General features: G+C 48.3%; 1 protein-coding gene and 1 long non-coding RNA gene across 4 annotated transcripts in view; one reads left to right on the top strand and one right to left on the bottom strand.

Annotated features, from left to right (window-relative positions):
• Positions 1-2186, top strand: part of NHEJ1 (non-homologous end joining factor 1) — a 76376-nt gene extending 74190 nt beyond the window's left edge. For all 3 annotated transcript variants that reach the window (XM_032857233.1, XM_032857236.1, XM_032857234.1), the window contains 3 exons: positions 905-1022; positions 1452-1570; positions 2000-2186. In XM_032857233.1, coding sequence (XP_032713124.1) covers positions 905-1022; positions 1452-1570; positions 2000-2074 — 312 coding nt within the window. In that variant the 3' untranslated portion in view covers positions 2075-2186. The remainder of the gene's footprint in view (positions 1-904; positions 1023-1451; positions 1571-1999) is intronic.
• Positions 2187-11362: 9176 nt separating this feature from the next.
• On the bottom strand, positions 11363-12545 carry LOC116867651. Its single transcript, XR_004382641.1, has 2 exons — positions 12432-12545; positions 11363-11785 (listed from the first exon to the last, which is right to left on the bottom strand). It is a non-coding gene; the product is annotated as an uncharacterized LOC116867651 (long non-coding RNA).
• Between the last annotated feature and the right edge of the window lie 2141 nt (positions 12546-14686).

The following is a 14686-nucleotide window of genomic DNA, read 5'->3' as shown; positions in this document are numbered from 1 at the left end:
TCTGTTAAGCCGAGTGCGTGAAACTTGAACTAGGCAAAGCATTTTCCTGTGGATATAAATCCACAGCTCATTCACAGCTAAGGAAACAGGTACATAGGGTGTGATGAGAGCAGGATTTCTCAACTTTCTCCCCCTCCTCATCTTGCTCAGGAACCTAAGGCACTTTTTCCTAATCTCTACCCCTCAGGAAATTTTAATACCACAGGGAGAGCAAAATTCTGTTTGTGTACTGTATGTAGACATTTCATACCTTAAAAGAGTAAGATTTTTTTCACCCCTCAAGAGCCAGTTTTCTCCCCTCTTGGGAGAATGATTGCCCCCATTTGTGGGTTTGTGGATTGCTATAAAGCTACGTAAAAGGGCCGGGAAGCCTCCAAATCTTTGCACACTTTAGTCCCCCCGCCCCAATCCCCTCTGAGCAAACACCACAGCTCCATAATTTAGTTTTGTCTCTCAGCCTTTCTTATTTTGCTCTTTCTCCCCTTTCCTGCATTTCATCCTTATTCTCTCTCTAGTGTGGAACTTTAGGATGGAATGTGAGTAAAACGGGGATCTGTTTAAATTGTCAGGGGCAATTTAAGTAAGATGATTTCCTAAAACAGTCCTCTCAGAGGTCAGCCCTTTGGAAGAAAGACCCTAGAGACTCTTGGGCAGATACCCCAGGGGCATTCATGGGAAAACACAATAGGTATTGGGGGAATTAAAGATGTGCTTTTGGAGTTGCCTTTCAAAGAAGACCTCACAATTGGTCTTTATACTGTTCCCAACAAGGTATGGATATGTTGGATCAAACTTCCCTGTATAAATTCTTTTATGGTTGATGCCACTTCTGCCAATGGGATATCAAACTGCTTTTCTCTGTCAATATAGTGTAACCAATGACAGCATCTCCTCTCCCCTCTAGAAACTACCAGAGGCATGCAGTGTAGGTGACGGAAGACCCTTTGTCATGAACTTACAGAGTCTGTATACGGCGGTCACCAGACAAGAGATCCAAGTGAGACAGAAACATCCGGGCAGCGGTGAGTAGCTCCGGAAGTACTTGGTCTCCCTGGGGTTAGAGTTCCGCCCTCCGATGTGGTAGCTCTCGCCCCTTGTGAATATTTCAGTTAAATACAAATGAAACGAAATGAAAAATTCCTCTCCTCCTTTGCTGTAGCCACACTTGAAATGCTCAGTAGCCCCACGTGGCCGGCAGCTACCAGGTCGGACAGGGCAGATGGAGAACATTTCTATCATTGCAGAAACCTCCACTGACACTGGTCTGAATCTTTAAACGTAGAAGCAGGGCTTCCCAGGAGTCAGCTGGAGGTTGGACTTGTAGCTACTTCTGTCTGTTTATATTATTAATCCTGAACTCTGACCTCGATCCGAATGCTTGCTAAATGCTAATGCCTCCCTGCTAAGAAGAAGGTATTTACCACAGTCTTCCCTTATCGTTCTGATTTCAGGAGATCCTCAGCTCTCAAGCAGCACCTCCCCACAAGGGACTGAAAACCAACTTCTGAACGAGCCAGAAGAGCCGGTCTCCTTGGCGCCATCCCTCCCAGTGCCCGAGAAAGAGCCCACAGTGAGTCACGCACCTGCAGCCCCTGAGCCAGACGTCCTTGACTTGTCACCTCATTGAGACGCTGCCTTAACCATACTGGAGGATATGTGTGACCAGGCTGCCAGATGACGGATTTCTGGAAGGGAGTCATGGTCTTTCACATCTTCCCTTGATACTTCCTCTCTGCCATTCCTGTATGGAGTGAAGGACCTTGACTCCTTTTCTTCCTTATCCCACTTCCAGTGATGGTCTGGGAGGTTGTTCCCTGGGGGGAGAAGGGATGTACGCAGGGCACGGGGTCTTAGATCACATTCGTTGCCTGACACAGCCTTCAGAACACCTGTGTCAGCCCCTCACCCCCACCAGAGCCACGGGAGCAAGGACGTTTCTCTCCTGACTTAGGTGGATCTGTTCAAAACCTCTGTTAACTCAGGTTCCTTTTCTTTCTAGGGTCCTTCAGGCCCTGTGCAGAGACCTCAGCTGTCAAAGGTCAAGAGGAAAAAGCTAAGGGGGCTCTTCAGTTAGCCCATCACTGTCTCGACTGCTGGGGACGGACTAGAAGAGCTTCCTTGTGTCACCTTGAGAGGAGCTCCCTTGGCAGCAACATCTGTGACACGGAGTTATATAGTCAGAGCACCACCACTGCCCTCCCCACCGCAAGGCTGAGATAACAGAAGTTCACACGGACAGGCCTGGGTACTCTTAACCCCCCGGGAATCTTGGCTCCACCCATTGGGCACTGGCCTTCCCTAGCCAAGTGGAAGCCAGCTTCCGAGAGTCCCAGACCTTCCTCTCTTTTGTTGGAGGTTCTCCAGACCCAGGATCCTACCGTGGACTCTAAGCACAGAGGCCAAGTCAGCAAAAAGGCACAATGCTCTCAAGAGCCCCTAGCCAACCCCAGGTGCTGCTCAGAGACCCACTTCTCTCTTAAGCATGGAATAAAAAGCACTCACACTCCCCTGCTTTCAAGATTGCTTATTCTGGGGAACATAGAACCAACTTCTTTCGCTCTACTGGGCCCCACCCACTGTCATCTCTAGATGAAGTTCAGGCCCTCAATCTGCTCCTTCAGGTCCTTCTCATGCTTCTCTCGTTGTGGCCTGTGCTAAGCCTCCATTTGGGACCTTTGATCTTGAGAACTCTCTCCGTGGTGGGCACAACACAGCACAGATCGCTGCCGCTCTCCTTTGCCCAACATCATGTAGGGTGTTTTTTGTTTTTTTGGGTTTTTTTTGTCTGTTTCCAAGGCATAGACAACAGACTAAACCACAGTCTGGGATAAAAATTATAAAGAGCTCCGAGCACAAGGGCTGAGGTAGTTTCCCACTGGAGTGGGGGAGACTTCATGCCACTTCAAATAACATGGCAACTAGGAAGACTTGAAAAGGTAGGACGGCAGGGAGCAGGAATGGGGACAGAGTTCTCTGGGACAACGGAACTGGCCTAGAGAATGAACAGCGCCTTAGCAGGAAGAAGGGCAAAGTTTCTATGAGGTAGGCAGCATCCTAGGGAGAAAGTCAACTCTTTGGACAGATCGGGCAAGATTTAGCATCCCAGGATTGGTCAAGTCCCTTGGGCTTTCTGGCTAGGTTCTCCTTACTAGGTAAGACCCTCTGAAACACGACTTCAGAGAGACAGGAAGGAAAGTCGAGCTCAGATGTTCATGGGGAGCTGTCGGGTGGAGGGAGGCATCGGGGCAGGACCCACGGACGCCTCGCCTGGTTTGTTTACTTATCACGGTCAAATGCCTTCCCATCCCCACACCTTCCCTGTCTGGGACGGGTGTTTCTGTCCTTACGTCAGGTCATGGGGACGAGGACAACCCAAGCAATAATAAAATAATAATGATTATAAGGAGAACAGCACAGATACAAGCAGCTAACAGGTACTAAGCAGTTAATGCACACCAGATTCCCTGATAAGCGCCTCACGTTGAATCCTCACAGCATCAGAGAGGGAAGATACTGTTCACCCACTTGGAAATAGAGTCTGGAAGCGATTAAGTGACTTATCAAAGGTCGCACAGCTAATAAGTAACAGCCAGCATTTAAACGGAGACTGCTGAGCTCTTAGCCGTGTATATGCACTGACCAACGTTCTCTGTTCTCCGGGAAGGGTGTTAGGCCTTCTTTCTTTCTTCATCTGTGACCCTCCTTCTCCCAAGGCCCTGCCTCCTTTCAGGAGGATCTCCTGGTTGCCACTGGCTCCTCACAGCGGGGGGCTCTCAGTACTCCAGGGGCCCCATGCTTTCACCCGACCAGGAGAGTTGTGGGCTCCCCCAGGGCTCGTTCCCAGGCACCACCAATAACGGCTTCTGGACCACAGCACCCTAAGACTTGCGCCCCACCAGCCGGACTGTCACCGAAGTGAACTGGGGACCATGTACAAACAAGCCCTCAGGCAGCACACTCTGTTCCCTGGTTTCTTTCTGGCATAATTTAGACAAGCCAGATTTCGGTATCGATGGGGTATGAGACTGCAAGGAAAGTGGGAAGACTTCCCCAGCAAGCTGAGTCGGGGGGAAATAGGGTTCTTCACCTTGGATAATCCCTCTGTGTTAAGACCACGGTGTCAAGAGCATGCATTTTTTTTTAAAGATATTTTTTATTTATTTGACAGAGAGAGAGAGAGAGATCACAAGTAGGCAGAGAGGCAGGCAGAGAGAGAGGAGGAAGCAGGCTCCCCGCTGAGCGGAGAGCCTGATGCGGGGCTCGATCCCAGGACCCTGAGATCATGACCTGAGCCGAAGGCAGAGGCTTTAACCCACTGAGCCACCCAGGTGCCCCAAGAGCATGCATTTTTAATCAGAGAGGGCCCAGGGGGTTGTGAATCCCCTGAAATTGTGAATAAAATGCTAAGAGCATAACTTTTTCGCATTCTCGAAAGAATGTGTGACTTTTTTAAAAGGTTAAGTAAGAGCACACCTAAGCGATCTCCCTGCCACCGCACTGTCCCCTTCACCCCAAAGTTTGCTGCCTCCGTAGGGATTTGCCTAAACACATCCTTCAAGAAGCAGTGCTCCCAGAGGCTCTGCCCTGGGTGGGTATCCTTGCCCCTCAGAGCTAGGGGTGGTGATTGAGAATCCTGGGGGCAACTCCAGGGAAATCCCAGCCTCTACAAATTGGCCTAGCCAGGCTGTACTCCAGCCCTGCCCCCTGGCTTGGGCCCCTCCCCAGGCCCCCAGCCTGGCCCAACCCCCACCCCACATGTACATAAAAGGGTCGAATTCTCGTGGCTGCTCCATAAATTTTATTCCGTAAATATTAGTTTTCCCTGTGTTTAATAAAGCAGTGGCCCACCTCCCCGCCTACCCGCCCGCTCCCCGGGGCCGGGGTTGGGGCCAGGGCTGGCTGTTGGGAGAAGGGACTCTTTCAATTGCTTTGGAGTATTTTTAGAAAAAAAAATAATATAAGGTGGTTTACAGGAGCAAGCCAGCAAACCAGGAGCAGGACTAGGGACCTCGAGGAAGTTCTTGCAACTTGACCTAAAAATAGGGAAATAGCGCCACCTAGGCTGCCAGGCCTATTTGGCCTCGCGGACAGGCGTCCCTGCCCCCACAGTCAGCTGGGACAGTCAAGCTCTTTGCTGGAAGAGAAATCTTCATCCCTTAGCCGGCCAGCTGGGCAGCACCTCCTTCGGCCCGGCCTGACTGAGGGCTTCCCAGCAGCCTTGAGGGCAGCGCCCTGGCCACCACCTGGAAAAAATCCCACCAGGGTCATTCTCTGCTCTGTCACGTCTCCTAGATAAAGGAGTGTTTCCAAAGGCTAGAAAAGTTATTGAGAAGGGAAAAAGGAGCTTCTAGTCTCCATCTTCCCACTGAACCTGGAGGAGCTGACCCTGGAATTTCTGGAGTGTAAGAAAGCAAAGAGATCAGTGCTCCTAAGTTCCAGACGAGGAAAGAATCTGTCCCTTCCCCGGGGTCTGATGAACTTCACCTCCACGGGGCACTTGGGGGGAAGGAGAGAAGATCAAGACTCCCAAATACTCAGCCCTACTGCTTCTTAATTTTATCTGGTGGTACATTTGAATTTCCACATCTTGCCTTCCTGTTCGCTGAAACCTCCCATCTCCCCCAGCTCTTACCTCCGCTCCTCGACTGGGCGGTTGGGAGATGAGCAGGTCCGCCTCTGGATAGCGACAGTGGGGTGGGGCAGGGGGGATGGAAAAGGCCACAGCTTGGTCTTGTTCTCCTTCTATCCACCATTATGCTGTCCCTTGTGTTCTCCTATTTACAAAACTAGGAAGATCTGTTCCCAAGAGTACAGGGGAACCCTAAAATCCTCTTAATAACCCATCCTCACGATGTAATAAGCTCTTTCTCTGTTCTGCCTACCCCCTTGCTATTTGAGCTATTAATGTCATCTGTGTTATACACATTTCCTGTGTGCCTTCTGTTTTCATCCTTTCATACTCTCAAGGAGTAAAAATACTCTTTGAGAACAGAGTCCGCTTTTGACCCTAACTCAGAAAATATCACCATGGTGGGATTATACTAGCAAACGGTGCAACTTCATGTTAACTGGGTTTTGATAAGATCCTGATGTATGCTTTTCTTTTCTTTTTGAAGTAATCTCTACCCCCAACATGGGGCTCGAACTTGCAACCTCAGGATCAGGAGTTACACGCTCTACCCACTGAGCCAGGCAGGCACCCCAGGATGTGTGCTTTCCTAAGCTCTGCCCTGAAGTATTTTCTATATTCTAGTTTTCCCAAAGAAGAAACTGTTCAAAAGGAGTAGTGACCTACTACAGGAAGACCCCCGCCTCAGAGCCAGAGCCTTGGCTCTGGGTTCCTAGACCCTGTTCCTGACATCAGTAAATATGTGGGCTCACCGACTTGCACTGGATTATGCTGGGCACTCAGTTACGGAGAGGAACAACAGAAGGGAAGGGAGTCCCACTTTGGAGGGAGAGATTTCCCAAACCGCCACAACCTTCTGGAAGCTGCGAGTTAATCTTGTTGCTCCTTACTGCTCTATTCCTCCCCGCACCTCCACCGCGTCAGACAGGGCATCAGAAGACCCCATCCTGAGGGGAAACATCCAGACAGGGAGAGTCTGAATTAGCTTGTGTGCATGCGCATGGGTGACGCAGAGGGACTTAAGGGATCCCTCGTTCCTTGAGCTGCAAGCCCAGCTGTCCTCTGTCTTTTGTTCCAGACCCTTGGAGGAATACTTTTCCATCTCCCGAGGTGCTGCCTTATGGTGGTTCCTCAACTCTGGGGTCTCATTTCTTTACCCTGGCTTCCAGGAAGTCATGATATGGCACCAAAGCCTTCCAGCAAAGGCTCCTTTGCTCTTCCAAGCTGTTAAGTCCTACCCGTGCTTGGTCTCTCTCTCTCTGGGAGCCCAGCACATTCTGCTGGGCCCTCTACACTCCTGGACCCTTTGAATGCGGCTAGCCTCTCAGCACCTAACTATCATGGGTTCCTGAGAGTCTGGGCCAGCTCAGGGGAACCCGGAAGAGGCACTGGAAGGACTCCAGGGTGTGGGGAGCACATAACCATTGACTCACCTGGGAAGATTGTACCAGGATTACCTGTCCTGCTGGGCCGAGGGCCAGGAGTTAAAGGAGCATATGCGATGCCACGCTTGTCCTCCCTCACTTTGGGGCCCCAAACAGAAGTGGGGCTAGAACTGGGGAAGAGGGCTTGGGGGCTGCTGGGAGTCCCTTCTGAAATCTGGGTGTTATATTTACTTTTTCATATTGGCAGCTGGAAGGGGAAGCCCATCCCAGCTCGGCATTGTTGTCTAACATGGTTAATCAGATTCTATAATCCTGCTGTGGAAATATTGGGCCTCACTCAAAACAATAGAGACCAAGAATATTGTGGTTAAACTTCAACCAACTGCCTCCCTGGCCTGTTTGCCTAACCCCTACCCCCCTCTCCCGGGCCAGAGTCCTCCTCGCTTTATGGACCCCTGATAGGATCGACAGGAGAAGGGAGAATGGAGTAGGGTAAGGGTAACCCTCTTGACTAGCCTTCCATCCAGCTTCCCCCTCCCACCCCAGGCCTTGAAGAGTAAGCAGGATGGTGCGCTGAGTCGGCGCTGGGGGCCGGGGGTGGGGGAAGCCCTGCAGGGTCTGGGTCTATGGTCAGGGGTCAAGCACAGTACTGCCGGGGGTCCTGGGAGGAAGGAGCATGTAAAGAGATCCTTTATACAAGACAAAAAGACCTGCTACCACGGGAGGAGGAAAGCCTGCCAGTTTCATTTACAAGTGCTACCTGGCGCTGCCCAGGGCATGCAGCAGTACCGATGGGTCCCATGTCACATATGGGAGGAACAGGAAGGCCCTGGCTGGGGGAAGAGGAATTGCCAGAAAGGATTTCTGTTTCATTAGTAACCTGATAGGACAGTAATGTAAAGAGTCATACTCTGATGATGTATGGATGTGACCCAGATACCCCACCGTGAGTGGTTTTCTGCTGGTGCTAATGTCCATTATGTTGCTCTCTTTAATAAGTACCAATTCAGTGTGGCAGGGTAATTTACACGATTGGAAGAGGAGGACAGAGGGACTAGAGGGCCTGGGCAATGGCCACATGGAATCAAAAGGAGATGCGGGGTCTGGATTATGCTAAAGGGAGAATTAACGCAGCGGTATGTTTGGCCAAAGGCAGACGATGTTCCTCCTGCGGACACTAGGGCACCTGGTTTGAGAAACGGCCAACTCTGAGTTTGTCCCCCGCTGTCACCCTGGCTTTAGAGGTGTCACAGCCAGTGAGCTGAGGTACAGTGAGGCCCAGCGCCAGCAACTTGGACTACTGAACGGTCAAAGTGTAGGTGCATTTTTAGGATTGGAAGAATGAAAGTAGCAGAACTGTGCCAAACAAAACTGTACTTGATCATGTCATATAGGGCGAGGACGGAAAACCAGGAAGGAGCATTTGATGTTTCTCACTGAGGGTGCTGTGTGGCAATTTGGGGACCGGCATGGCTCCTGTGGGTCCTCTCCCAAAGCCATTTTAAAGCAGGAACTGGTTTAAAACTGGCAGAAGGACACCTGGAAGATAGTTCTTGGGAGTGAGACGCTAAGACGTGTGTACGCTCCCAGAGAGGAATCTTGAAACCACCCTAAGGGCCGTCGTCAGATGGGATTGAAGCTGGTACAAAACTGATGTCAAGATGATCTAAAGATGATGGAAAACACTTCAACAGCGAAGTAAGTCGGACAACTAGTGGAGAGAAGTCGGTGGGAAGAAAGATTACCCGGTGGAAGCTCCAGAGGCTGGGTCGTGGTTCGGACCTGGAAGGGGGACGTTGGAAGCCAGGCCGGTTGGTTAAACCTTGTGTTGTATATAGACTGGGACTGTCAATGGGAAAGTCCACCGGGGCGTTCCAAAACATCACAAAGGAATTCAAAGAAAGGCAAAGGTTTGTAGAAACTATATCAGGAATGAAATAAAAAAACCCATATTCCACAAGAAACAGGCACAATTAAAGATGCATTAATTCAAGCCCTGTATATGTTGAGTGCCGACCCCGCAGCGTCCCCACCAACCAGGGATGTTCTGCCACTTGCCTTCTGGCCACAGAGATGTCGCTCCTGTTTTCAAGAAGCCTCCCATCCCAAGACGATAGTGAAGGGATAGTTGTTTTCAACTGTATAAAGTAGAAAGTGAGAGCCATGCCTGTGTCTCTTTTTAAAAAATGTTTAAAAGAATCCTATTATTTTATTATGTATTATTTATTTATATATATTTTTTTCATTTTCATTTTTATTTTTATTATCTGCTTTTATTTTTACCGGACTATATTGTGTCCATATTTACATATCAAACGTAAATCTCTTTAAGGGTAAATTATCTTCAGTACGAGCATTATACAAAGCTTGAAAATTGTACTCATGCTTAGCAAGCAGAAAACCAGGCTTACTCCATTTCTTCCCCCAGCTTCGTTCTTGATCGCACTGGTCTCCTTGCTATTTCTTTAATATGCAAGCACATAAGGCCTTTCTTTGCTCTCTCTGCTCCAGAACGCGCTTCCCTACACACCTGCTTGGTTGAAGACCTCACTTCTTTCAGGTCTTGGCTCAAGCCACACTCAGGGAGACCTCCACTGACCACCTTACTTACCAGAGTGAACTACCTCCCAACCTCACACCCTCCCCACAACCAGGCTGCCCTCCCACTCCTTCTCCTCCCTTCCACGGTTTGTGCTGATGGTCCTTCAGTTTCCCCAGTAACACATTATGCAACTTCGTTATTTTTAATTGTCAGTATCCCTAATGTTTCCCCCAATAGACTATACAGCTCCACGATGGCAGGACTCTCTTCTCGTTTCTCTGGTTCTCTCACATCCCAAGCAATTCGGGTCATGTTTGGCACTCTATAGGGGCTCAACACGACTCGTGGTGTGAATATTTGAAGAGAGATGATCACACACACACACACACCACCCTCCACCCCGGCGGTATCTTGAAGGAGTTTTAGAAACTTGTGGACACAAACGAATTTCATCTTTTTGGTTGGGAGCAACCTGTCAGAAGGCAAGAGTGGGGCCGAATGCCATCATGTGAGCTAGAATCACAAGCTGTCATTTTGCAGAAACTAAGAATACAAGTTAAAAGAAACAAGTGACAGGATACCTTCTTGCTTTCTTTGGCTGTACATCCCCAGTATCCTTAGGATGCTATCTGTACCAAGAGAGACTGGTGAGAGAGTGGGAGAGGGCCAATCCAAACCCAGTTACAGAAAGCATTCCAAGAGCATCGTTTGAGTATTAAAAGAGTAGTACCCTCTCCCGCACCAAACATTCACTGAACTAGTATTTTCCAAGACTCCCTTGAAGCAACTAATTTCTTCCCAAATAGAGACCCTGGGGTTGAAATAAAGCTTATTAGTCAACAAACATGTTATTATCCATATACAGAAATAGATTTGCATGTATGTCTTTCGGTCTATAAGAGTTTACCACAGTCCTTAGTTTCTGATTTGCAGGGGGCAGGGGACCTGTTCTAATATTGCTACTTTTTCCCTACATTTTCGAAATCATCAAAGCAAGGTCTTTAATGCTGGAATCTCTCTGAAGTGCCTTGTAATGAGCTTATTGCCAGAAAGCAAGGTAACTTGACTTTCCCATTTCTGATCAACAGCTGGCTTTCAATGCATCTGAATGGCTCTAATTGGATCTCCAAAATGTGCTCTGGACTGATCTGAGGCTTGAAAGACAGGCCTGCTACCATTTCTGCATGTGGGCCAAATTTGGTGGAGTTGCTAACCTCTTTAAAAAGATCAACAGTACGGGGCACCTGGGTGGCTCAGTTGGTTAAGCGACTTCCTTCAGCTCAGGTCATGGAGTCCCAGGATCGAGTCCCACATCAGGCTCCCTGCTCAGCAGGGAATCTGCTTCTCCCTTTGACCCTCCCCCTTCTCATGCTCTCTCTCTCATCCTCTCTCTCAAATAAATAAATAAAAATCTTTTTTAAAAAATCAACAGTACAGGGGTGCCTGCCTGGCTCAGTTGGTAGAGGGGAAACTCTTGATCTCCGGACTGTGAGTTTGACCCCCACGTTGGGTGTAGAGCCTACTTAAAAAATCAACAGAAGGGGCACCTGAGTGGCTCAGTGGGTTAAAGCCTCTGCCTTTGGCTCGGGTCATGGTCTCAGGGTCCTGGGATCGAGCCCCGCATTGGGGGGAGGTCTCTGCTCAGCGGGGAGCCTGCTTCCTCCTCTCTCTCTGCCTGCCTCTCTGCCTACTTGTGATCTCTCTCAAATAAATAAATAAAATCTTTAAAAAAATCAACAGAAATCAGAATGATCCCAACCAGCTGGGGAAATGGTCAAAGATATGAGGTGTTAAAAATCCAAGATAAAGGTAACAAAAGAGTCCCCTAGATTTAGAGAGAAAATGAGTGTCTTGAACAGAGGTCAACAACCCAGTGTGCTTGCCCCAGGAATCACGAAGAAATGGGATTATTATGGAGTCAAACCGGTCTGGATTCCAACTCCAACTCCCTCACTTACAAGCTCTGAACCTTAGTTCCTCATTCGTAAAATGAAGATAATGGTGTCAATTTCATAAGGCTTTTGTGAAGATTACATCAGATCGCAGTGGGGCTTCCCCCTTTCCTAGATCGTCCAGCTTGGGTTTTCATTATCACTGTGCCATCATCTGTGTTTGAGCGACAGCCCATCTCTGAGTTTCCTCTTCATTCTTTTCAGGCATTCCTTCCCCTCCTTCAAAACTGATATCTTTCAAGAGGTCTAACCCCATCATCAGTTGGAATTAGAGCACCTATGAAATAGATGTCAAAATCACCTGAAGATGATGAAAAACATTTCAACAGTTCAGTCACTGGGACAACTAGTGGGAGAGGTCAATGGGAAGAAAAGATCCCAGGCTAACAGCTTTCCAGTTCCATACCCTTCTAGGCCCTGATCTACTAACTTCTCTAGTTTATAATGCATTATTCTGTACTCATTCAGGAGTGGTATTCACTGCTTTGTAACTCTCTTTTATTTTCACAATTTATTTTTGAGGTTAAATAGTAAATTTCTTGAGGACAACAACTGTGTCTTTGACTTTCTGTTTGCATTCTCTGTCTTTATGTGCCCATCACGCTGTTGTGCACAAGGTAGATGATCCTTCAGAGAAAGAATCCTCTTAATCCCACTGCTGTCTCAGGACACACGAGTATGAGCAGCAGAGTATGAGCAGCTGGATGGATGCTACTCCCCCTGGACAGATGATAGGAATCAGACAGCCCCTGTTGCTAGCCAACCCAGCAGAGGATAATGACACAAAAGCTTTGTAGTTTACAGCTTATACTTGTAGTTCACAGCTTATACTTTTAACCCTCTTAACAGTCCTCCGAGGTAACTGATGAGCTTTTCACTTGATGCATGAGAAAACTAAACTTTAGAGAAGTCAAGGGACTTACCCAAGGCCACGTGGGTAGAAGGTATCAGAGACCACGTTCAGGTGCAGATCGGCCAATTCCAGGCCTGGTGCTCTTTCCATGAGCTGGGGCTGCTGTGCCCTGAGTCACCAGCAGGTATTCAACTAAATGCATTCCTGAAACTTGTCTGGTTGTGGCTTGGCTCCCATGGATTTAGAGCAAGATTGATCTGGGCAAGTGGCAGGACTAGTTGATCATAGAAATACGGACCAGAGCAGTATGTGTGTGTGTATCTGTGGATATACACACACGTCTGTACACACGCACATACCTACACACGCCTGTACAAATAGATGACAACAAGCACGTGGTATTTGTACTACAGTGTTAATTTCAAGATGGAGTAAATATACTAACATAGTAGTCTAATAAACAGATAGTAAAACTTTTAAATTTTCATTTAAGTAATCTCTACACCCAACATGGGGCTGGAACTCATGGCCCCGAGATCAAGAGTCCCACACTCTACTGACTGACCCAGCCAGGTGCCCCCAACAGATATTTTTAAATTATCAGGTTCTGTGGTGTCTTTTCCTCCCTCTCCTCTTTCTTTCCAACCTAGTTTTCCAAAGTGCACTCTAGTAAGCAAAAAAGGAATCAGCGTATCCAAAGAAATAGATTTTACTTTGTTCTTTGCAAAATCCAGATGATTGAGGGGGCAAAGGGGTCTAGAGGTGGGAGAAGGAAAGTGATTTTATCAATAGGCCTAGGACTCAGATGTGAGATGCCCTCATCAGGCTCTGTTGCTGCTGCTTAAACTCCAGGCCATTGGTGGCCCCGGGAGTGGCACGCCTTGTTTCTCCAGTTTATTGGCAACAGGATCCTACCAGTGACCAGAGAAAGGAGCATGCTGCATTTGCTTCTGGATGGATGAGCGCAAGTGCAAAGCTACCCCACATCTACCGAACAGCTAAGAACATGGGCAGCCAAGCCATCTTGGGCCCCAGTTGGGATCTAAAGCGCTCCAGGATCACTGCTGTGGAAGTGACGATGCTTTACTTATGGGCCTCTTCCCCACCCTCCTTCCACTGATGCATCCATTCCACGGATGGATGCAGATCTGAATTTGAGATTGAGATCCTGAATCACCACTGTGTCCTGAGAAAAAAGTGTAAGTTCAGAGTGAAGAAGCTCCAAGGTTCAAATCCCTACGGTGGGACCCCAGACAAGTAACTTTATCCTTAGAGCTTAGGGTTGTAGATCCATAATGTGAGAATAATAACTGCCATGCGCAGGGAGTTGTTGGGAAGATTTGACTAAGTGCTTAAGGTGTCATAGAGAATAGACTTGATAAATATCAGCCCCCACCCCCGCACTGTCCCCTGCTTCTCCCAGTCCACACCCTGAGCGCTGTTCCTAAGTTAGCCAGGCGGAGGAGGGGCTGGATTTGGTGGATCCCCGATCTCAACCAACGAGGTTACATTGCGGTAAGGGCACCCCCAATGCCAGGCGCACCCCTGATGCCAAGTTATAAGTTATAAGGTTGGCTATTTAAGAGAATCTTAAATTGTCTTTTACTTGGAGAAAAGAAGGTTGAAAGTGAATTTAACAAACTCTTCGAGACTGAAGCTGGTTAATGGCCTTGATCTCTAAGACCAGAAAAAAAAAAAGGAAAGGAGTTGAATTTGCATTAGAGAGGAAGGAAGAAAGACAGACTGAACTTAAGGCAAAACTGCTCTAGATGATTATTACATAACACATTGGGACAGGTGACCCTGGAAGCCTATGGGGTGGTCTTCTTTAGAGCTCCATAAAAAGAGGACCCCAGTTTGTCTGGATGGGGAGAGGCACTGGCCTGGCTGAGTAGTCTGTACTGGAAATCAGCAGAAGAGAGGCAGGCGGGTGGGGAATATCGCAGGGATATCTTCTGAGACCCAGAAAATATGCCTTAAATCTCTTTGAGAGCTTTCAAGGAAAAGAAACAACGTCAGAGTGGTCTGAGACTGGGAGACAGAATCCAAATACCATGGAAGGAAGAAACCCAGTGTAGGGAACATGGGGCAAAGGGGAGGAAAAGAAACAGCCCATCCTGTATCCAAGTCTACTTCTGGTGGCGTCATTATAACTTCCCTTCTGTGGGCCTCAGTCTCCTTTTCTATAAATGAAGTGATTGGATTAAGCACTACCTTGAGTCCTCAGCAATTCTGAACTTCTGTTCACAAAATCGATCCAGAGAACACATGAGCACATCTGTGAAAAGCCACCACCATCCAAAACCCTGGCTGTACTGGTGGCAG

This window comes from Lontra canadensis, unplaced genomic scaffold (genome assembly GCF_010015895.1).
Source record: "Lontra canadensis isolate GAN:19392208 unplaced genomic scaffold, GSC_riverotter_1.0 scaffold13, whole genome shotgun sequence".
Taxonomy (NCBI): Eukaryota; Metazoa; Chordata; class Mammalia; order Carnivora; family Mustelidae; genus Lontra; species Lontra canadensis.
This window is presented reverse-complemented; position numbering and strand designations above follow the sequence as displayed.